The sequence below is a fragment of the Protopterus annectens genome, chromosome 4.part0 (genome assembly GCF_019279795.1).
Source record: "Protopterus annectens isolate FY-2018-M chromosome 4.part0, PAN1.0, whole genome shotgun sequence".
Classification (NCBI taxonomy): domain Eukaryota; kingdom Metazoa; phylum Chordata; order Ceratodontiformes; family Protopteridae; genus Protopterus; species Protopterus annectens.
In genome coordinates, this window is record NC_056733.1 from 115,641,964 (window position 1) to 115,665,458 (window position 23,495).

The 23,495-nt window shown below is 39.5% G+C and overlaps 1 protein-coding gene across 1 annotated transcript in view; it reads right to left on the minus strand.

Moving 5' to 3' along the window:
* The window catches only part of LOC122800223 (protein NO VEIN-like), a 1,589,974-nt gene that overhangs the window by 616,182 nt on the left and 950,297 nt on the right, over positions 1 to 23,495 (minus strand). The window contains exon 14 of the mRNA XM_044069716.1: positions 2,649 to 2,874. Within this exon, the coding sequence (XP_043925651.1) occupies positions 2,649 to 2,874 (226 nt within the window). The remainder of the gene's footprint in view (positions 1 to 2,648; positions 2,875 to 23,495) is intronic.

Genomic DNA, 23,495 nt, shown 5'->3' on the forward strand with positions numbered 1-23,495 from the left:
ATATAAAAATAATATATACACACACACATATATATATATATATATATATATTTATACACACACACACATATATATATATATATATATATATATATATATATATATAGACATACACACACATATATATATATATATATATATATATATATATATATATATATATACACAGACCACAACTTATTCACAGCTGTTAGAATGTTATCATATCTCTGCTTTTTTGGCCTAAAACTGAAAATACGGTGCTCCAATATTCCTGCCCAGACATATGATCCCAAGTGAAAGACACAAACATTTCCTCAAAAATAACAAATGGCCTAAGTTCCACTACTTAAGCGGGATACCTTACAACTTCAGCCTTCTCTGTCTCAAAGACTCTCTACAGATTCTCTCTCCCTGGCCAACAAGACTTCAAATGACACTGTCTTAAGTGATCTGCACATTTTCAAAACTACCACGAACACAGTTTCTAAAATAAAACACCTGATCGTTTTATTCCTCATTCAGAATTCCTTTCCCCTGGAACAGACTCTCTCGATATTTATTAAAGTAATTCCCTCACCCACTTCAAAGCAACCTGGATGAATGTATGGGTGACTTCAAATATACTAAATGTCTCATCCCATAAATCACCAAGGAAAAGGGTAGCAAGTAGTGGCAACTTCAGTGGCTAGACTACGGAAGATCTTACTGATCAATGGCGTAATAACAACCTATGATCCTAAAATCTCATGGAGGTAACACCACCACCTCTCCCGTCCTCCTTTTACTTGTTTCCCACCATGACATGAGGAACTGAAGGTTCAGACTCACAATAACTTCACCACCTACAGATTCTCCTGAGCAGCCTAAATGAGAAGGAGCTAGATTCTTCCACCAGTTCTCAAAAAGATTATAGTAGTACACAATAAGCATGCATTGGGTGTAAGAAGTGAGCAAAAGTGAAAGGCCTGTAGTGAAACGGGCATCAGCACATCTTTATGTCATTCCTAAGGGTGAAATGCTGTACCTACAAATGAGCCTTCTACAAAAATTCAAGTATGCACCTATGTTGGAGAAACTAGTGTGGGCTCATCCAATTTGATCCTCCTCAACAAGTACTGACTAACCCTTTTGAAGCTGGCAAAAAATTGACAAGGAATAAAACAAAGTGAAGTAGCACGCAAACACAGAACTTTCAGTGATGACAGCAAGACTTGAGCTATGCCTTGTGTGAGAAACAGAAAAAAACTTTGGGACACCAAAGATAAATACAATTATGCGGTTTATGTGTTTTAGCATACAGTACATCACCATGGGTGTACATACAACAGGAAATCTGTCAAAATATACATGTGAGCCAAATGCTGTACAGTGGAGGGGACAACCTCAAGTGTAGGACCCAAAAAGGAGTATCCTCAATATCAGATCAAGCAGATCTTTCCCAAAATATGCTGAGGTACATGCCTATCTTCTTGGACTAGGACTCATTCCTCAAACTTTCAGAGAGCTTCTTTCTGCCAGTACTCTCAATCCTCTTGAAGTTTACATGATGGCACCAACATAAGCAACATGGACTTTGCACCAGTACGTCAACTCTACAACCTCTAAAGCTAAAAGGGTTTCTGGAACTGCTTAGTGAAGAAACACAGGAAAAACTTCTAAAAACAGACTTTTTTATTAATAATGATACTAGCAGAATTACAACTTAATAATAAATAATTGCTAGTAAAATTACTATTAACAATATATATGGTTTCTCAATTTTGGTACAGTAAGGATGCTACATTGTAAACATAAAAGGTTATTTGAAACCTCTGTAGATTTACTCGGATCAGCTCACTCTATTGCTTTATGACATGTACATACATGTATATAGTTTCCCCTACAATCAGTACATAATCACTCAAAATCTGAATGCCTGATCAGAACTGCAAGAAATCAGCTTACTTACATGAGACCACAAAGATCAAAATTAATGATTTTTGAGGTCCTCATGCCCTGTACATCCCTTAACTTATACATATTAATCACACAGCAATAAGAAAAGGTGTAATTCCCTTAAACAGTGAATGGCAGTCTTGCAAAGGATACAACCTCTTAGTGCATACTGCTCAAAACAAGATATGCATGGAAAAATAAAATCGAGTTAGGGCAGTCAGAATACAACCAACCAGCACCTGCCTATACATATAGAACCTATTTGCTTCAGCCAAGCCATTCAATTGTGTTTGTGACAATACTGTGGTTTTCAATGATTCTATTAACTTTATTACTTAAACATATAATACACAGACATGTTTTAACACCACCAGCTGGAGACATTATGATGAAACAATAAAGGTGGTGGAAATAAAATACAAAAAAACTCAATATAATGACAATCACATTTTCTTTAATTACATAAACAACTACTTGTCAATCATCAGTTAAACTGTTCAAGAAATCTTGAAATACAAAGGTTCTGTGGAGGAAAAATAACCAGATGCTTTGGAAGATGATACTCTTGTTATTAAGAAAGATAGGCAAACCAGAAGGATAACACAATGTTCTACAATTCCTTTTCCAAACCTATCCCATCAGCTAAATTAATAAAGGTATGCTATAATTTTTCAATACAGGGCATGCAGCATGCTACAGTTAAAAGAAAAGAAAACCCCCAAAAAACAAACCTGATTTTCTCCACAACTGCTCTACAGAAGGACTCTCGTTCAGTGCAAGTATCACCGAGTTCTAGCTCTGTCTCTGATTTAACAATGCTCTTCTCCTGTACTTCCTCTGGCTTTATTTCAACTGAAGGCTCCTCGTCAACCTTTTCCATTTTGATGACAGGGTGACTTGAATCTTTTACTTCAGCTGCAAGCTCAAACTTGACCTGTTCCTCCTCCTCTTCATCATCTATGGATAGAGAATAAGAACAGCAGATTCTTGCTCAATTTAAAATCTGTACTACTGAACAAGATGCAACCAAACCTGGTACATCATGTGCATTCATTAAATATCAGCGTGAAATTTATTTTTCTATTTCTTAACCTTGGATGCTGGCTGGCGTACTAAATCGTTTCAGTCAATGACATAAAATCAACACAAATATAGTTTAATAAAATCATTACAATAGAGTACCAGCAACAAATATAAAAAGCACTGACAGCAAAGTAGGTTGCCGACCAGCAACAAAGTACAGTTGTGTACACTTACCATAAATGTAGATGTTCGAGTGTATTCACTGTTGCAGTCCTTACAAAATGGGTTATCCGGTCCCCGGTAGCCCACAGTCGGCCAGAATACACAAGTCCTTGATATATGACATCGGCTGCCTTCGGATTAGGCCTGACGTCAGGTATAAAAGAAGGCAGCTGACGCCATTTCCTCAGTTTTTCTTACCTTAACTGTCAGGAGCCCCCAAAATGGGTTAGACCAAGAAAAGAAAAATTCAGTCTGTGCCCTAGGAAAAAAGGGGGGTGGAAGGGGGGAAACCAGGACTGCAACAGTGAATACTCTCGAACATCTACATTTATGGTAAGTGTACACAACTGTGCTATGTTCACTGTGTTTCACTGCTGCAGTCTTTACAAAATGGTTTGATTCCCAAAGCCCAGGAAAAAAACAAAAGGGATGAGGGACCCCCACTGTTTAAGGGTTGGTGAGGATGCCCTGCAACACTGCAGTGGCAAACCAGCCCTGGATTAAGAAAACAAAGGTAAATTGTAATGTTTAGTAAAAGTGTATACAGAAGACCAGGTAGCTGCTTCCAGGATGTCCCTAAGTAGGTACACCTCTTAAAAAAGCTACTGAGATAGAGTCTGCTCTAGTAGAATGGGTCATAATACTCTATGGAGGAACCTTGCCATGCTGTAAGTAATAAAAGTGAATACAATGAGCAATCCACTTGGATACGGTCTGGTCTGTAGAAATAGCTTTGCCCTGAGCTCCAGGAACAAAACTGACCAACAACTGATCCGACTTTCGAAAAGGTTTAGTCCTGTCCAAGTAAAATCTAAGCTGTCTATGCACATCCAGGGAATGCAGTAACCTTTCCCCTTTATTCTGAGGATTAGAAAAGAAGGTAGGCAGATGTATAGACTGGTTAAGAGTCGGGCTAGAAACTACCTTAGGCATAAAGGAGAGATTAGTTCGAAGAGAAACCAGATCCACATGGACGATGATAAAAGGCTCTACCCACCATTAAGGCCTGCAGCTCAGAAACTCTTCTAGCTGAAATAATAGCCAAGAGAAAGGCAGTTTTCCAGGAGAGAAACTTCAAATCTGCGGAGGCAGCTGGTTCAAAAGGAGGCAGAGTATGTTTCTCAAGTACAAAATTAAGACCCCAAGCAGGAGTAGGTGCCCTTCTGGGAGGCTTTAAATTGCTAGCTCCCCTGAAGAACTGTTTCATCAAGGGATGAGAGAAAATGGGCTGCTCAAGAGAACGATGAGCAGAAATAGCTGAAGCATGGATCTTGATAGAAGAAAAGGAAAGTCCACCATTAAGCAAGCCTGCCAGATAGTCGGGAATAAGAGGAAGAGAAGGGTCTTCCCCTCTAGTCTGCATCCAAATGTAGAATCTTTTCCACTTACCTGTGTAAGATTTCCTAGTGCTAGGCCTCCGGGCCACATGAAGGACTTCAACCACCTGTTGGCATAGGTTCAAATTATGAGCCAGGCTGACAAATGCAGAGTCTGAAGATGAAGATGCAGAATTGTTCCCCCTTCCTGAACCAAGAGATCTGGTATCAGGGGCAAATGCCAAGGCTGAAACTGGGAGAGATTACAAAGTAGTAGATACCAATGTTGCCTGGGCCAGTCTGGAGTTATGATGATGGCCCTTGGTTTTTCGTCCCTCATCTTTAACAACACCCTGGGAAGAAGAGGCAGAGGCGGGAATGCATAGATAGAGAGCTGTGTCCAGGGGAAAGACAGAGCATCAACTTTCCAAGCTCTGTTGTGATGATCCCTGGTGCAAAAGGTTGGAAGAAGGTGGTTGGTTGGAGATGAGAAGAGAACCACCTGGGGAGTGCCCCAACACTGAATGATGCAATAGAAGATGGTCTTGTTTATTGCCACTCGTAAGGATCCAGGACCTGCCTGCTCAACCAATCTGCCAAGGTGTTGAGTCTTCTGGAAGAAACTGAGCTATCAGATGAATACCCATGGAAGCTGCTATGGCCCATAGTATCATGCTTTGTCTGCACAGGGGGTAAGTGAGAGTCCCTCCCTGCTTGTTGATGTACCACATGATTGTGGTGTCTGTCCTGACCAGAAGAGTACTAGGAGATAGAAGATGCTTTTAAGCCATTAAGGCCTGCTGGACTGCCATCAATTCCTTCAGATTTACATGCAAATGCACCTGTTGAATGTTCCAAGTCCCCTGAATTCATCTGCTCTCTAGATGTGCTCCACAAGCGTAGTCCGAGGCATCTGTGGTGAGAGACTGGCTGGCAAGAGGTGGACAGAAAGGCATGTCTTTGTTCTGTGCACAGGCTGTCGCCCACTAAAGGAACTCTGTCTGTAGGCAGGAAATGAAAGGAAATATCAAGTCTAAATCCTGAGTGTGCTGACACCAAAGGTTTTTGAGGTACCATTGTATTTTCCTCATATGCAGTCTGGCATATGGAATCATCAGAATACATGAAGCCATGAATCCCAGGGCTTGCAGGAATTGCCTTGCAGAGAGCTGGGTCAGGCTTGCCAAATTCTTGAAGTAATTAAAAAAATTCATTTGTTTCTCTTGAGGGAGGAATACCATCTGGGTGGCTGTGTTCAGGCTCACTCCCAGGAATACAATCTCCCTTGTGGGTACCAATTTTGACTTCTTTTCCAAAGAGGTGAGAAGATTCTTTACAAAGTCCAAATCCTTCAGAAGATTCTCTGGAGAGTTTGCCTGTGTAAGACAACCGTCCAAGTAAGGGTAAATTTGAATGTTTCTTTGCCTCCAAAAAGCAATGACTGGAGCCAGGCATTTTGTAAAAACTCTGGGAGCAGTACATAAGCCAAAGGGCAGTGCAGAGGATTGGGAGTGCCTGATCCCTGCCCTGAAGTGAAGGAACTGCCTGCAGCTTTCCCTTATTCGAATGTGCAGATAAGCTTTTTTGAGATCCAAAGTCACCAGCCAGGAATCCTTGGCCAGCATTGGCAGCAACTGCTGAAGAATGAGCATTTTGAACTTGGGAATCACCAGAAAAGTTTTTAGAATGGACAAATCCTGAATAGGGCACCAAGTGCCCCCTTTTTTGGGAACCAGGAAAAGTCTTGAGTAGAAACCCTGGCCTATATGCAGTTCAGGAATTGGCTCTATTGCTCCCAGGTTTAGCAAAGAGGAAACTTGTTTTTCTGCTTCTGCCCTTTGATTTGGGGGGATATCTGGGTACCATTGGTGGGCAGGGAAGGTGTGAAAGGAAAACTTGCAGCCCTGGGATACTATCTTGAGCACCCATTTGTCATCTGTGATGGTGGACCAGACATCTGCAAAAATGGCTAACCTCCCCCCCCCCCCCAAAGGAAACCCTGGGCCCACAGAGGCAGGTAGGGGTTAGGTCAGAGTCCATTGGGAATGCTTGCTTTGGGAAGTTTGCTTCGAACTGCCCGATTTTGAAGAGGAAGCCTGGCAGTGCTTTGCCTTTTGAGGGGTGGAAGTCTGTCCCCTAGAAGACCTGTAACCCCTAGACTTAGTGTGACTTTGCTTACTAGGGTCAGGAAAAGTCCAATTCTTAGAAAAGTAATGTCTACTAAAACGAGGAAGCTGAACTTGTAGAAAGTCCTTAACAGTTTGCATAGATGTGGCCTTATCCTCCAACTTTTTCAACACCTCTTCTGCTTTTCTACCAAAAAGATTGTCCTTGTGCAAAGGTGCATCCAGTAATTTAGATTTGACAGGCTCAGAAAGGGGATGTTTCCTGAGCCAAGCATGTCTTCTAATGACAGAACCAGTGGCTGCTGCCCTGCACAAAGCCTCCAAAGTGTCAAAGCCACAATGTAAAGAATGTTTAGTGACAAGAGTGGCAGAATTCAGTAAATCATGCAAGTCCTTACTCTCCACCAGGGAAGGAACACCAGGAATTTTAGCCTTAATAGCCGCCAAAGTATGCTGCTGATACGTAAGCATATGAAAAAGACAATTAACAGACCGAATAGATAGCAAGGGTGGAAGAGGTGTAGACCTTTTACCCCACCTATCCATGGTCCTAGATCCCCTGTCAGAAGGAATAGGATTTTTAGCAACCGTGGCTTTAACACCTTTAGGGCCCTGAGAAATAATCTCTGGATCTGCAGTAGGATTCTTGAAAAGGAAGTGATGAGAATCAGAAACCCTATAATACAGGTCAGGCTTTCTGGGAGCAGGAGGAACAGAATTAGGAGTCAAAGAATTCTCCATGAAAACAACAACTTCCAAAACCGGAGGGATACCCAAAGGATTATGTTGTGGCAAATCCAAGAATTCCCTAATCCATTTCTTAGACTGAGGGTAGTCCTGACTTTCCCATTTGAAATGCTCCCTAAGAGTATTCAGATCATCTCCAAAAGAAAAATCTTCTGGAGGAGAGGCAGAAGGGATGGAGTCTTCTGCATCAGTATCCTCAAAACCAGAAAAAAGTGGAGAGTTTCCCTCTTCATTAGCAGAGTTGCTGGAAACCTCAGAATCTGAGGCAGAGAAAACTTCTGGGGACAATTCCCTAATCCTTTTAGGAGGAGGCTGAGTGCCTTTGATAAGGGTCAAGAGATCACTAGCCATTTTAAACATCTGGGCTTGAGGCATTAGAGGGGAAGCAAACACCTGCTTAGGAGTAGATTTTCGGCTGGATAGCCTGCTAGAAAGCTGGAGGGACTCGGGGGGGCCTAGCCACTACAGAAGTCTGAATTAAGGTATTCAGTCTGGATCTGGTCTCCGGGCGGAACAGAGAGGCCTCAGAAGTGGCTCCTGCTTAGCAGCTCTGGATCCATCACAGGCAGCAACCAGCAGAGGATCAGAAGACAAAGTGAAAGCCTGTGATATTGAGGACTCAGAAAATGTCTCTGCAGACGCCTGCTGAACATCCACGGACTGTAGGGGCAAAGAAAGTGCCTCAGTGACTACTGCTGGGCCGACAACCAACTTAACAGGGACGTCGTTGGCTAATTTGACCCTAAGCCTGTCGCAGTCCTTATCCTTGCACTTCTTAGGAACATCTGAAGTCAGGAGACCAGAAGACGCCATACCAATGAACTTAGGCCAAACTCTGAAATGCTTGAATAAGATCCTAGATCTATGGTGTATGGTCCGCGAGTTGAAAGAAGCACAGAGAATACAATTAGGGACGTTGTGCTCAAGGCCCAAACAAGTAATACAATAGGAGTGAAAATCATGGTGCGGAATCTGTTTTCCACAGGCAAGACAGTTATTAACTTTCTCTGACATTCTTTAAAGCAAGAAAAGAGGGTCCCCAACACTTATCCGAGGATGTCTTCAACTAAGCAATCGGAATACAAAAAAGGTGGTACTCTTTTGACCGGCACTCGTGCAAAAAGCTTCTGCTTCGGGCTCCGTGGCAAGAAAGACTGAGGAAATGGCATCGGCTGCCTTCTTTTGTACAGGACATCCTGATGTCAAGCCTAATCCGAAGCCAACAGATGTCATATACCAAGGACTTTGGTATTCTGGCCGACTGTGGGCTACCAGGGACCAGATAACCCATTTTGTAAGGACTGCAACAGTGAAACACGAACATCAGAACCTTTGCAGGACTTCACTTATAAGATGTAGTATGAAAAGCATTATTTATCTTGATGCCTACAAAAAAATAATAATAAAATGAAAGGTAAGTAAATCAAATTAACCAGTGCACTGTCACCTTGTTGAAATACACATGCTGCACAGCAGTTAAGGACCACTCTTGCAAGTCAGTGAAACGGTTTGATCCATAAGTTCTTAACAGGGTTACAAAATGCATTTATAAGGCTCATCAGCATTATATGGTTAGCATCGCATAAGAAATACAAATTCATACTACTACACTGTATTCATTATGGATGGATAGTACATATGATATAGCATACAGTAGTTCTGTGTCTGAATGGACATGCATGATCCTTGACTCGTGTGTCAAGTACAGGCGCCTGGCTGTACCCCAACCCCACATCTTCTCAGCCCTGGTTAAATCTGACCACAAATCAGTTGTCCTCTCTTTCATGCATAGTGGTACCACCACACCAACAAATGAAACAGCCTTTAGGAACTTCTCCAGGGCAAAAACTCCTTTAGGTTGTAGAACTCTGTAAAACTCCCTACTCCTCCTCACAAATGGAGGCAAACTAAGAAGACACAAACGTTTTGTGGATGACCTTTTTTTCCTATGGCAGGGTCCATTGGAAGAACTCGTTACCTTTTACAATGAGGTTAATGAACTAACTGAGTTCCTGAAGTTTACTTTGGCCCATTCAAATGATACCATTTCATTTTTAGATGTCAGTATTATGCGTCTACCTAGTGGACACTTTAATACAGGTGTGCACAGAAAAACATGTTATAAAAAAAACCTGTTGAATAGAGACAGTATGCATCCACCTCATGTATTTAAAAATGTATTAAAAGGCCAATGCATGAGAGTCTCCAGGTTAAATGCCTCAAACACCATGTTTAACCAAGAGTTAGCAGCACTTGAGAATAGATTTGATCAGAGATCATATATATCAACAGAAATAGCAGATGCCAGTGCAAGCGTCAGAGATTTACGCTACAGTAGAGCTTGTCCCATTTTTTCAGACCTAGGCAAGGACATGTATAGTATGGAAGAACATACAGTGACAACACACAACAGTCAAGTTTTAAGATATACCCTATATTATCATGGGATGTACAGTATATAAGAGATAGTATATATAAGTACTGGGACATTCTGAATTTGGATCCAGAAGTATCCAAATTTATACAAGAAAGACCTAGTTTTGCATACAAAAACAAGAATAATTTACATAGATTGTTGTGTGGCAATGATTCCTGCATGGGCATGAGTGATAAGAATTTTGAAGGCACATTATCTTGCAAGCAGTGCAATTATTGTCAGTATATATCTAACATTAATGCCTTCATACATCCTTTAACAGGTGATTATATCAATGTCAAAGTGAATGCGAATTGCAATACTAAACATGTGATCTATTTGGCTAGATGTTTAACTTGTCCGTCTTACTATGTAGGTAAGACAGACAGAATGCTCAAAGAAAGAATAAGAGAGCATCTATATCAAATCCCCATTCATTCAGAAGTCAATGCACTTTCTAAAAATGTTATTAGTGCAGGAAACACACATACATTCACTTTTTCCGTTTTACAAGTGACTAAAATTAATTCAAGAGGAGGTGACATTAGAAACTTGACAGAATCCATCGAAACAGAATGGATCATTAAAACCAAAGCACATCACTTTCCAGGTCTTAATGATAGGGTCCCATTAAAACCAGCTCTGAAGAAAAAAAGACACAAAAACTAACACTTGTTCTTAGTTTTATGCATATTCTTATAACTGTATAATGTTGAGTTATGTTTTAGCTTTTCTGAGGGTCGTAAAATAATAGAATCTATAGGCTTTTCAAGCAACCCTTAATGACCCGTTGGATTTATTAGTCCATGAATGTGAAGTATTATCTTATGTATTTATTAAGTTTTCATTTTTATTTTCATTACTATTTTGTGTACTATTTTTATCCATTTTTATTAATTTTAAAGTCACTATTAGGATGACTTTTCAAAGACTATTTAAGTAGAGTTGCAGTTTTTATTATATGTTCCATTACATTGTAAGGGAACAAACATTTATACAACATTTACAACTCTATGTTTTAAAGTTGTATTTTGTTTAATTTGATGTTTTATAAGGAATGAAAGTATACCTTTAAAAACTTAATTGATTAATTTAATTAGTTAATTGATATCAAATATGTATAAATAGTTGTTCATTTTGTATGTTTGTGGTTTGACAAAGCTTTTAGCGAAAGCGCTTACCAAATAAATTTATTTTCATTACGTTTATTCTTGGACTGAATAGTCTTCACTATTAGTTTTTGTGTATCAGTTTATCAGCTCAAACTTCTGGTTTGAATTGGTGTTTTGGCGCCAAATTGGATTTTTGTTTTATCTCTGGAACAACTCATTCGAGTTATTGCATCTACCATTAGAGAGAAACTTCAACAGGAGACACTGTTATTCATTTAATACTGGCTTTTTCTTATATCCTGTTGAGTTACCAGAGTCTGCCGGGGACATTTGTTTTAATATTACTCAAACTAAGAAGACTGCCAAATTAACGTCTAACGTTTCCCAGTACCTAACAGCTGCACAGTAATGCCAGTACCCATTTGCCCTAAATACAATGGTAAATTCAGGAATATACATCTATGGTGAAACTCCTGTATTAGCAAAACGAACAAAAGAAAAATAATGAAAATCTGTAAAAAAAATATTCCTGTCGTCCTACCTCAAGACTGCAAAACATGCCAGTAAGGAACTTAACAGCATTATTAGAAAATGTCAAGCAGAATGCAAGCTTAAGGTTGCAGCACAAACCAAATTAAATACCATATCCTTCTTCAGTTATATCAGGAAATTAAGAAATGTCCAACAATGCACTGATCTCATCCTTAAGGTCACACATTCTGATTCCAAAGATAAAGGGTATATTAGCAGACAAATGTAGTACTAACAAGCCCACAGTACTGTCCTCACACTTTCTTCAAAAATTAATTTTCCCTGAAATCACTTTGGACTCCCTGAAATTACTGTGAAGCAAGTCTTACAATCCCTGATAAAGGCTAAAAATAATACTTCTACAGGACCACACAACATACAAGTCTTCATTACCATCAGTGTTAGGTATGCACTACACAAGCCCCAACTTAAACTGTTCAGTGTCAGCCTACCTACAAAGGTTTTCATCTGAAGTGCAGAACAGCCACTGCAACCTCTCCACTCAAGAACAAGCCCTCTAAGGACTAAGTATAGGTCCATCAGCCTCACCAGTCCTCTATGAAAGGCCATGTAATACAATACAACAAACTCATTTATGTAAACATAAGAAATTTTTACTGATCTTTTAAATGTAGCTAAACCCAACAAAAGAGCAAGACAATGCCTATATTCTTATAACATTGGCATTCTATCAAACAGCCTCAACTCGTTTCTTGGAATTTCTGGAACTGTGCAACAGACAGGACATTTATCAGTGGAACAATTGTTTGGTTTTTGGAAGCAATTTAAATATTAAAAAAATGTTACTTTGTAGATTAGAACTAATGAATTGGAAGAAGACAATGTCAAAAATGCATGCAGGGTGTGTGCGTGTGTGTGTGTGTGTGTGTGTGTGTGTGTGTGTGTGTGTGTGTGTGTGTGTGTATGAAACTACTGATAATATTGTGAAAGTTAGAGGTGCGAGAAACTTATGGAAATGGAAGGTGGAGGTCAGAAGTGGTTTTGAAACGTGGGGAAAAAAAAGGGTATAACACTTACCCAGTGTTTTTTTTGTGACTGTTCATAGAGAGACATTAAGATATGCTGGCCAGCCTAAATAGTGTTTCTTTTGTGGGGACTTCTCATTTAATGACTGTGACAAGGTACAATGTTACTAGTGTTGGGAGAAAGGACATACAGCAAGAAGGTGTGTGCCTGAAGGCAGCTTGTGTAAATAGGGGAACAAACACATATAGATGGCAGGGCAACAACAGGCTGGGGAAAAAGGTGAACTAGGTGAAGAAACTATACAGGGAGAAAAATATGGAGGGGAAAATGAGGGGGAGGGGTAGAGACAGGGAGAGACCATGCAGGACAAGGGGTCAAAGGGGACTGATGCTAATATTTTTTAAGTTCTAGTCCGTGAAAAATCTGATTATGAGGATCAAAGATTATTTGTACATAAATCCAGAAAAATACTCTGTTGAGGAAAGAGTAAAATAAAAAAACAAAAATTTAAAAATACATTCCCTAAACTTAAAAAGGAAAATTAACAACTTTAGAGTACTTTCAGTAAATCTGAAGAGTACTAACATCATCGCAAGGACGACAGAAATAGTGGAATGGTGTGCTAAATATGATGTGGATATATTATTCTGTTAGAGGAAGTAAGATCCTCAACAAGTGAAGACTACAAAGAGAAAATTTGTGGGGTGGAAATATAATACAGAACTTAGGAAGAGAACATTGCTCCACAGTGGTTGTGTTGTGTATATATATAAAAAAAGTTAAAGCACTAGATGTAACCAAGGTCAGCTGTTGTGGATGTGAAGTGGAGAGAACATATTTATAGAATTATAGCATTACAATGCATATATAACTAATTAGGAAAGAGACCATTTCAATTATTAGACTGTGGTGGTTAACATAAAAATTATGCAGGGGTCTTTACAATTGTGATTTACGAGAAAAATGTAAAAAGAATGGGAAAGATGTTAAAAAATACAGGAAGTGATAAAACGGGATAAATTAACTGTGTGGAACAAAAAGTCAATGGACATACAGAAGGGGATGCTCATATCTGAAATTTATTATTTTGTATTACCAGAAGGTTTAGAGTTGGGATATGGTAATAGAGTTAAGACAGGTTTTTTTAGACCATTTAGTAAAATGGATGGAGGTGATGGAAGAAAGGAAGTATATTAAAATAGGAAAGGGATTAAAAAGAATATATTGGAGAGTGGGAAGTATTGCAGTTATGGAAGAATAATACAACCATGGAGAATTTCTGTAAAAAACTTGTCTGAAATGTAGACTGTATTTAAGAAGTATAAAAGTGTTTTTTTTTTCCACAATGGCAGAATGATTTGAGAAAGTGAAGTATGGGAAAATGTCTAGACATGTATTAGAGAAAAATTCAGAAGAGTACTATATGATATGTAAAAACAAATTTAAAAAAATAATGAAACAAATGAAGGCATAACTGTTTAAACAGAAACATTACTTACAAGGGAGATGGTGTCTATATATTTGGATAAAATAGTAAAGGAGACTATTAGTGTAATGAGGGAAAGGAAACGTAAAAGAAGAGGGGAAAAAGAACACAAGAGCAAATTATGAGCATTGTAGTACAGCATGTGGAAAATATGTACAGTAAAAAGGAAAATAGGAGAACAGAAATTTAAAACTAAGAACGAGTTACGGAAGAATTTGAAAAATAAACTGCTACTAATGAATTGGCTGAAGTACTCAGGAAAGTAAATGCTGATTCAGTATCAGGCACACATTGTATAGGGCATGGAATGTACAAGAAATGAATGGACTGGCAAAGAATATTTTGTAAATGTACGGAATCGATGGTTGAAGGAAGGTTTTATTAATAGCTTTGCAGATGGGTATTAACATTTATACGGAACAAAGATCAGAAGAATGAAATAAATTTGGAAATTCATCACAATACATGACACAAATAACATTTTGATTAGAGAAGTTCTAAGGAGAATGGAAGGAAGGGTGACATATTACGGAAGTATGTATGGTAAAAAAGGAAAGGGATGTCAAGAAATGTTATTGGTTGTGAGAGAAATTGTGGAAAATATTACATGTAAAAGGGAGGATGTGAAACTCATGGTAGGTGATTTTAGAAAGACATCTGATGCGGTAGAACATGATGCTTTTTGGAATATTATGGAGAAGTATGGAAGTGTTAATAGAACTAAGTGTATATGTCAGCAAGTCAGAATAATAGAGTGAGTGTAAATGGGTGACTGAGTAAATAAACATGCATAAAGTGTGATATAAGACAAGGATGTTTCATGAGTGGAATATTGTTTGTAATGCTAATGAATGTGATAAGTGAAGTAGTTTATAAAATGACAGATGCTAGATAAGAGATGCAAAAGGAGGAGATGATTCCAGTAGTTCTGACATATGCAGACGACAGTTATAGTTGCTAATAACAAAATATGGGCAAGGGAAGTTTTGGTTTATATGAATGGATGTTTAAAGGAAATGGGAATGATCTTGAATAAGGATAAAAGTTTGAGTGACGTGCTAAAATTGTGGGGAGTGTTTTTTCAATAAATAAGGTGTCTTTGCTATGGATACACATTGGGAAAAATGATTTAGCTATGATGCAATGGGAAGGTATAATGTAAGAAATGAAAGAAACGTGCTTCTGTTGAAGACATACAGATTAGCATTCAGGAAAAGTTTTATTTGGTGAATTCTGTATTAATGGGAAAAACACCACGTATGTCAAATGTTTATATGATCACAGAAAAATATGAAAAAGAAATTTTGCAGATGGTGTTTTCTTTTATATGGGGTTCAAGATTAAACCTGGTGAAAAGAGATGTGTTGTTTCTGAGTACAGATGAAGGGGGTTGGGATTACTACATCCATTTCTTTACTCTTCTTCTTTAAACCTGTAAGGGGTATTAAAGTGGGTAAACAAAGAATGAGAAATTAATAGTGAAGAATGCTTAAATACGTACAGAAAGTTCTGGGAGATGATGAGAATAAGAAAAAGAGAAAATGTAAAAATGTACATGAAATAATTAAAAATTATCAAGAAATACCCTAACATAAAATAAAAACTGACGATACAGAGAAAGATGGAAGGATGTGGTATAATGTGATGAAACAATATTATCATGCAAATTCATGGTAACATTTATCAGATGTGATTAAAGCCATTAAGGTAAAGAAAAAATGGTATACCAAGCTAGTGTGTCATGATTTCCTATGGCGACTAGTGATACGTAAGGTATCGGTAAAGGGGAACATGTCATGTGCGTTTCGGCTTCTCCCATTAGGGGTTGCCACAGCGGATCTGCAGGCTGATTGGCAGTGGGGTTTTTACTGTGCTGAGTTGCCAGCCTGGCATCCAACCTTCACAGATGACAGACAGACACACACACGCACTTTTTAAAAACTCACTTGACAGCAGGGAGGACATGCAGACTCTGCACTGCAGGCGCTACAGCTGAGAATCGAAGTGAAGAACCTCTGGCTGTGAAGCGACAATGCTAATAGCTGCACCACCGGGGACATAGGGGAACATGCCATATAAAAAGATGAAAGAGTGTAATTATCTTTTCGGGTGGAAGAAACAACACATCATGTTTTCTGAAACATAAGAGTGATGAAACTCTGGAAAACATTGTGTAAAGAGAGGTTTTTTGAAAATATTAGTGACAAACATATAAATATGATTATGAACAGATATAAGAACAAGAAAAAATATCTGAGAAAGATATACAAGAATTTATTTTATATAATATGGGTTATTTGGAATGAAAGACAATGCAATTTTGTTTCATGGAAAATGGATTTAGGCAGACATACTGCAAAAAATTAGAGTACAGCTGTGTAAGCAGGACTGGGGGGGTTAAGAATAACAAAGAGGATGTTAAAAGAAAACTAATAAAAAAGTGTGTATACATACATATATATATATATGTATATATATATATATATATATATATAATATGCACATTTTGTAAGTATGTAATTTTTTTTTTTAACCTCTTTTCAATAGGTACCATGGAATCTTTCTCATCCACCTGAAGTATCACCAACTCAAACAGATGGGTCTTCAGTTTAATATCTCATCTGAAGGGTGACACACACAGGAGTGCAGCACCCCCCTTATGCTAAACTGCAATGACAGTAATTGAGCTACCTGGTGTGGGAATAGAACCCACAGCCTTCTTTGCCAAAGGCAAGTATGCTGGTAGGTGCACTATTGACACTGTTTGGTAAATGGTACTCCTCTTCAGACACCATCATAAGACTTGGGTACTTATGTAAACAAATTTCTCTCATTCGATCTTACAACCACAGTTAAGAAATCCTCATAGCTGACCCAGCACATATGAGACAATATTCTCATTACTTAAATAAGTCATCCAACTGCTATACTCTTCCATTATCAGATCAATTACTAAATGCAATGTTCCCCTTTGGCATGTACAAATCCAAGGATATTACTCAACTGAAAAGGTCCCCAAAGATTAAAAACAAAGGCCTTAAATCCTTCAATAATTCTGAGACATTATCAGGACTCTACTCATACTCTGTAGATTTCTGGTTGTTCTGACGTGACCTACATCTTGCTTTCTGAAACATAAAAGACCCCATCCTATCTGACCGCTTATACTTCTGCAAAATGAGTGGCTCTGCAAACACCCACATAAAACTAACTGGAGCAACAGGTTCCAAACTTATTGTATAGGCTAAGAGTACATTAAGTTATCACAAGTTAAAGTGCTATTTAAGCTATAATTAAGGAACGTCTTGATGACTGTATGGCCACACATTAACACCATGGTTATCATGCAAGGCTCTGTTCGATTTGGGAGTGCAGCTCTATTATGTGCTTGAAAAATGCAGAAAGAATTATTTTAGTGTGCCTACTTAAAAGTGCATTTGGCGAGGCACTTAGCAGTCCCCATGTCTGCTTTCCTAGTACTGTTCCTCTGTACACTGTAACCAGATTTATATGTCCAAGTTAAGTACTTCTGCAGATATAAAGCAAGTAGAGGAGGCTCCAGACCGCGGCTGTATAACACACAAAAAAGTTTATTAAAATATCAGTCAAGTACCAGGAGAGCGTTTTCATGGCCCAAGCCACTTCAAGAGACAATACAAAAATGCTGCTCTGCAACATTTATACTCGGTACTTCAATTAATTATGCAAAACATCCTTGCCCTAGACAGATTTAAAGTCACAAAGTAGTGAATAAAAAGCACTATCAAACCAAATATCTAAATACTGCCCTACAAAAACATACCTGCAAACCTCATAAAAATATTGAGCACAATCCCCTCCAAAATGAATTCATATTCATATGACATATAAAAATATAAATAACAAATGTACATATAAAATTGAACTGAGCTACAACAGAATGGCATTAAATATACTGATAAACGAAATTAAGCACCACAAACCAAGTTGTAAGCACGAACAATTTATTGTATCCACAGTAACGCTTTTAAAAAAATACCACGTTTTCGTCTTCAACTTCATCAGTAAATGAAAAGCCACCACAACATATCTGTATTCATACCCTCCCTTGTTAAAAATCAATTAAGGAACACCAATCAGCTTCGAAGAGCAACAAAATTGACTAAAATCAATTAAATGCACAATAAACCATATAATCATAAATATTCAAAATGTTTAAAACCTCCTCCACTTAAATAGATATATAAGATAAATATATTTAATACATACGTCCAACTTATAAATCTTTCAAAATCCAATCATATGATTAATAATGACATATTTAAAATAGTAAAAATATTTAGAACCTATTTTAGCACATTAAACAGTACGTCTCCATCTAATGGTGAAACTGAACACAACATGTAAAATGCTTTATAAATGACACCCAGTGTATATGAATAATCAGTCTGTAAACACATGAAAATAAAAAAAAGTAACACATTTTTTGTCTCAATATTAAACTAGTTCTTTTTCTACTTCAACTCGTAAAAAAAATATTACTTGTTAAAGTTTAGCAGATCTCATTTTGAGCACTGGTGCTAAAGATACCATTTCATTGAGACCTGGGGATTTACTGGAGTCTAACACTAGTTGTCAGTATAACTCCCTGTACTCAACCAGTGTTTCCCACATACCACCCCCTAGGACTCATTGTAACCACCTCCAAAATAAAAAATTGAAAACCAGATGTCTTACAGGTGGTAAATATACTGATCCCAAAGATATTGCCAATATCCTGGCAGATCGATTCATTGCCAACTTCACCCCCCCCTCTCTCACCCACTAAAGGGCCGATCTCAATACCAAAAGATTGCCAAATTCCGGTAACGGCCACACAGGTAGAAAATGCACTCTCCAAAGCTAAGAATATAGCATCCATGGGACCAGACGACATCCCGGGCTGTGTACTAAATGAACTACAAATGAATTGGCACCTCACGTCAGGCTTCGTGCCCACTGAGTGGAGCACAGCTACAGTCATCCCACTCCACAAGGGGGGATCCACCAAGGATCCTGGGAACTACCAACCCATCAGTGTGACGAGCCTGATCTGCAAGGCCATGGAACATATCATCATGGAACTTATAAACAAAGACATTGGCAACCTTCAAACACTGGACCCCACCCAGTTTGGGTTCGCGAAGGGCTGATCTTGTCTCCTGAACCTGACTGACTTCTTCAAATCAGTCTCAAGAGCTGTGGATGAGGGTAAGGCAGTCCACACAGCCTATCTGGACCTCGACAAGACCAACACCACCCCCTACTCTGGAATCATAGATAAACGTACTAACCTGGGCATTAATCCCTACATCACTCAATGGGTTGCCAACTGGCTTACTGACAGAACCCACACTGTAAAAGTAGCAAACTCCAAATCCAGCTTCAGACAAGTGGAGTACCACAGGGTGCAGTCCTGGGACTGCTCTTGTTTGGCATCTACTTCTCTGAAGTAAAGGCCAACACTAAGGGACTCTGGCTAACAAAGTTTGCAGATGACTGTACGCTGGGAGCCATTACTGAATGGTGAGGCTATGATTAAACATGACACTTAGGTGAGGTGCCAGCTCATTTTGTAGTTCATGTAGTACACAGCCCGGGATGTCGTCTGGTCCCATGGATGCTGTATTCTTAGCTTTGGAGAGTGTGCTTTTTACCTGTGCGGCTGTTATTACTGGAATTTGGCAATCTTTCGGTATTGAGATGGGCCCTTTAGGAGGTAAGAGGGGGTGAAGTTGGCACTGAATCGATCTGCCAGGATATTGGCAATATCCTTGGGATCAGTATATTTAATGCTATTCTGTAGTACAGCAGTTTATTTTCATATGTACATTTATTTTTATATGTCATATGAATATGAATTCATTTTGGGGGGCGATTGTGTTTGTCAATATTTTTATGAGGTCTGCAGGTATGTTTTTGTAGGGCAGTGTTTAGGTATGTGGTTTGATGGTGGTTTTTATTCACTACTATACGACCTTAAATCTGTCTAAAGGACAAGGATGTTTTGCATAATTAATTGAAGTACTGAGTGTAAATTTAGCAGAGCAGCATTCTTGTATTGTCTGATGAAGTGGCTTGGGCCAAGAAAGCGCTCACCTGGTACTGGACTGATATTTTAATAAATATTTTTGTATGTTGTACAGCCATGGTCTGGAGCCTCCTCTACTTGCTTTTTAACTTGGATTTATTGCTGGAGAAACTGTTTACTAGCATCATTTGCTTTTTGATTGTTGGAATACTTCTGCAGATATGTTCTAAATAGATTGTAGTCATTTAAGTTTCTCAGATGGTTAACAAGCAGATTACAAACACTGGGTGTGAGGTTTTCAAAGTCATGTTTATTTTCTTATGATCCAGCTTTTTCTTTTTTTACCTATCGACACATCTGCTTAAGATGAAGCAGAAACTGTTAAGTAATACATATACTTAACAGATCAGAACATTCATCGTTTTACCTGTAAAATATACAGCCTGGGTTTACAAGTTCCATCATGCACTGCATGTGATGGTTTTCTGAAAGCCTCTCACTGGTAGGTACAAGGCTGCTTGTTAGCAGGCATCCTTTTGGGGATTATATCTTCATTAAGATGGCTTCATTATGTCTACATTTCTGATATTTATTCTGGGATCCCTTTTCTAGCATTTCTCAGCATGTTCTTTCGGGTTTGACGTCACATGTTAGCAAGCAATGAATTTCGCAACTGAGACTACCAGCACTTTAAGATGGCTCCTTTTAAAATATTCATTTGTCAGTAAAGAATAGTTGTGTAAAATCTTACCATAACCATAGATGTCCTTTTCTTCCATGTTGCAGTATTCTTAGTGAGGGAATAGCCACCTCAGGCCACCCAAATGTTGGCTCCTACACAAAACCTTAAGCCTGGTTGCTGTTGATGTGTGGGACGTCACACGTAGGGCCATAAACCAGGGGCCTTAAATGTGACACCTGCACACACAGACCTCAGAACTAACTGCCCAGTTAGACAGTATAGTAAAAAGGGCTAAATGATATCCACCACACTGTGAAGTGCCATTTCTTTGCAATTGTGATCATAGTCTAGGTGGTGCTCCATGGAGCTCCACAGACAAGTGAAAATGAATTTAGGGGGATATGAGGGGGGAGGAATACTGCAACATGGAAGAGAAAGACATCTATGGTTATGTTAAGATTTTACACAACTAATCTATGTCCTTCTATTCCCATGTTGCAGTATTGTTAGTGTGGGAGAGAACCACAACTTAAGAAGGAAGAAGGGTAGAGGTAGCCGATTCCAGAAATCCCTGCAGGATAGCCCTAGCAAACCCTGCTCTGGAAATGTGGTCCAATTTTGTAATGTCTGGTAAAGGTGTGTATAGTGGACCAGGTGGTTGCCTCCAGGAAGGAGCCCTTTGAAGAAGGCTTTGGATGATGCTACGGCCCTAGTAGAATGTCCTCTTACCCCAAGGTAGGTCCTTGCCATGGAAGGAGCAGCAGAAGCAGATACTTTTTCTGATCCAGCAGGAGATGGTTTGCTTGGTGACTGCCTTGCCCAGTGACCTGGGATGGAAGGATACAAAGAGTTGATTAGATTTTCTGAAAGACTTAGTTTTGTCCAAGTAAAACCTTAATTGCCTGTGCACATCCAGGGAATGGAGTAGTCTCTCACTTTCATTAGCTGGAGAGGGGAAGAAGGTGGGCAGGTGCATGGACTGATTTAAAGATAGTTCGATGACCACTTTGGGCATGAAAGAAGGGTTGGTATGGAGGGTCACCCTGTCTTTGTAGAAAATGGTGTAGGGGGGGACAAGCCATGAGTGCTTGTAACTCTGACATCCTTCTAACTGAGATGAGGGCTACCACAAGCAGGACTGTTTTCCATGTGGACATCTGAAGTGCTGCAGAACTGGCTGGTCCGAATGGGGCCAGTGAGTTTTTCTAGGATGAAGTTCAGGTCCCAAGGCGGTGGAACGGGTTTCTTTGGTGGCTTGATGTGCAAGTCCCCTTTCAGGAAAAAGTTAGCCTGGAGACTAAAGGAGGGTCTAAGGGTAAGCAGGCAGAGATAGCGGATAGGTGGACTTCAATTGAGGAGTATGAAAGTCCTGCAATGACAAGTTCACACACGCAAGTTAAGACTAAAACTACACCCGATAGAAAGATATCTCACTATCACCATTCACCATTTGGAGAATTTTTTCTATACTGAAATGTAGGATCTCCTTGTAGTAGGTTTCCTGGCCTCGCTCATGACCGAATGTGCATACTCAGAGATGTGGTGTCTGAAGGGAATTAAAAGTTTAATCACCCACAGTGTTAAACATAGCATCTGTAGGTGAGGGTGGATTAGTGTTCGCTTCTGCTGTGTGAGTAAGGTCCACCTTGTTGGGTAACTTGTGGTGAATGCCCTTGGCGACAGACAGTAATAGGGGAACCAATGCTGCCTTGGCCAGTAGGGAGTCACCAGCACGATTTTTGGTTTGTCCTTCCTGATCTTCAGGAGGATTCTGGAATGAGAGGGAAGGGGGAAATGCATACAGAAACTGTCCCTTACATGAAATGCTAAAGGCATCCACCCTCCAGGCTAGTGGGGAGTGGTCCTTGGTGTAGAATTTTTTCAATTGCCTGTTCTAGGGGGAGGCAATCAAATCTACTTGAGGTGTGCCTCACTGGTGGACAATGTCTAGAAAAACTTCCCAGTTCAACATCCATTTGTGATGTAGAAAGGATGATCTGCTGAGAACATCTGTGTGTTGGTCGTCTTGGGATGGGATGTAGATTGCCTACAAAGAGAAGTTGTTTCTGTAAGCTAGGTCCCAAATCTGTATTGCTATTCTGCATAGGAAATAGGACTTAGTCCCACATTGTTGAGGTACCACCACATGACTGTGAAAATTTGAAGGGGACCTGGTTGCAGGATTGGGAGAAAGGCTTTCAGGGCCAAAAGGACTGCTGTCATCTCCCTCACACTGTTATGTTTTTTCTGGAGGGTAGGGTGCCAGTTCTCCTGCACCTTGAGACCCTTCATGGCAGCCCTGCAGCCCAGGTCTGATGCATCTGTGTGCATGTATTGAGCTGATGGGGGGGGTGGAGCGGAACACCTGGGTTCATTTGAACTTGTTGTCTCCACCACTTTAATTCTGCTATGAGTCAGGGTAAGAATGGGATTTGAAATTCTAGAGGGTGGCTGTGTTAGGACCGCACATTCTTCAAATACCTCTGCAGTTGTCTCAAATGCATCCTGGCTAAAGGCAGCCTAAGAATGGTGGCTGCCATAAGGCCCAAAACCCTTAGGAATTTTCTTGCTGATAGTTGCTGTATCTGGATCAGGTCCTGGAAGTTCGCAGTAAGGGAGAGAGCTCTGTCCTGAGGGAGGAATGCCTGCATCAGGTCTGTTCTGATACTGCATCCCAGAAAGATTTTGTCCTGCTGTGCAGTTAGGGATGACTTGCGGAGGTTGAGGGTGAACCCCCAGCCTTGTAGCAGGGACATGGTGAACTGCAGATTTTTTGGGGGGTGTCCTCTTTTTCTGCAAGAATGAGGATGTCGTCTAGGTAGGAGTAAATCTGAACACTTTTAGTTCTGCAAAAGGCTATTGCTGGGGGCCAGGCATTTTG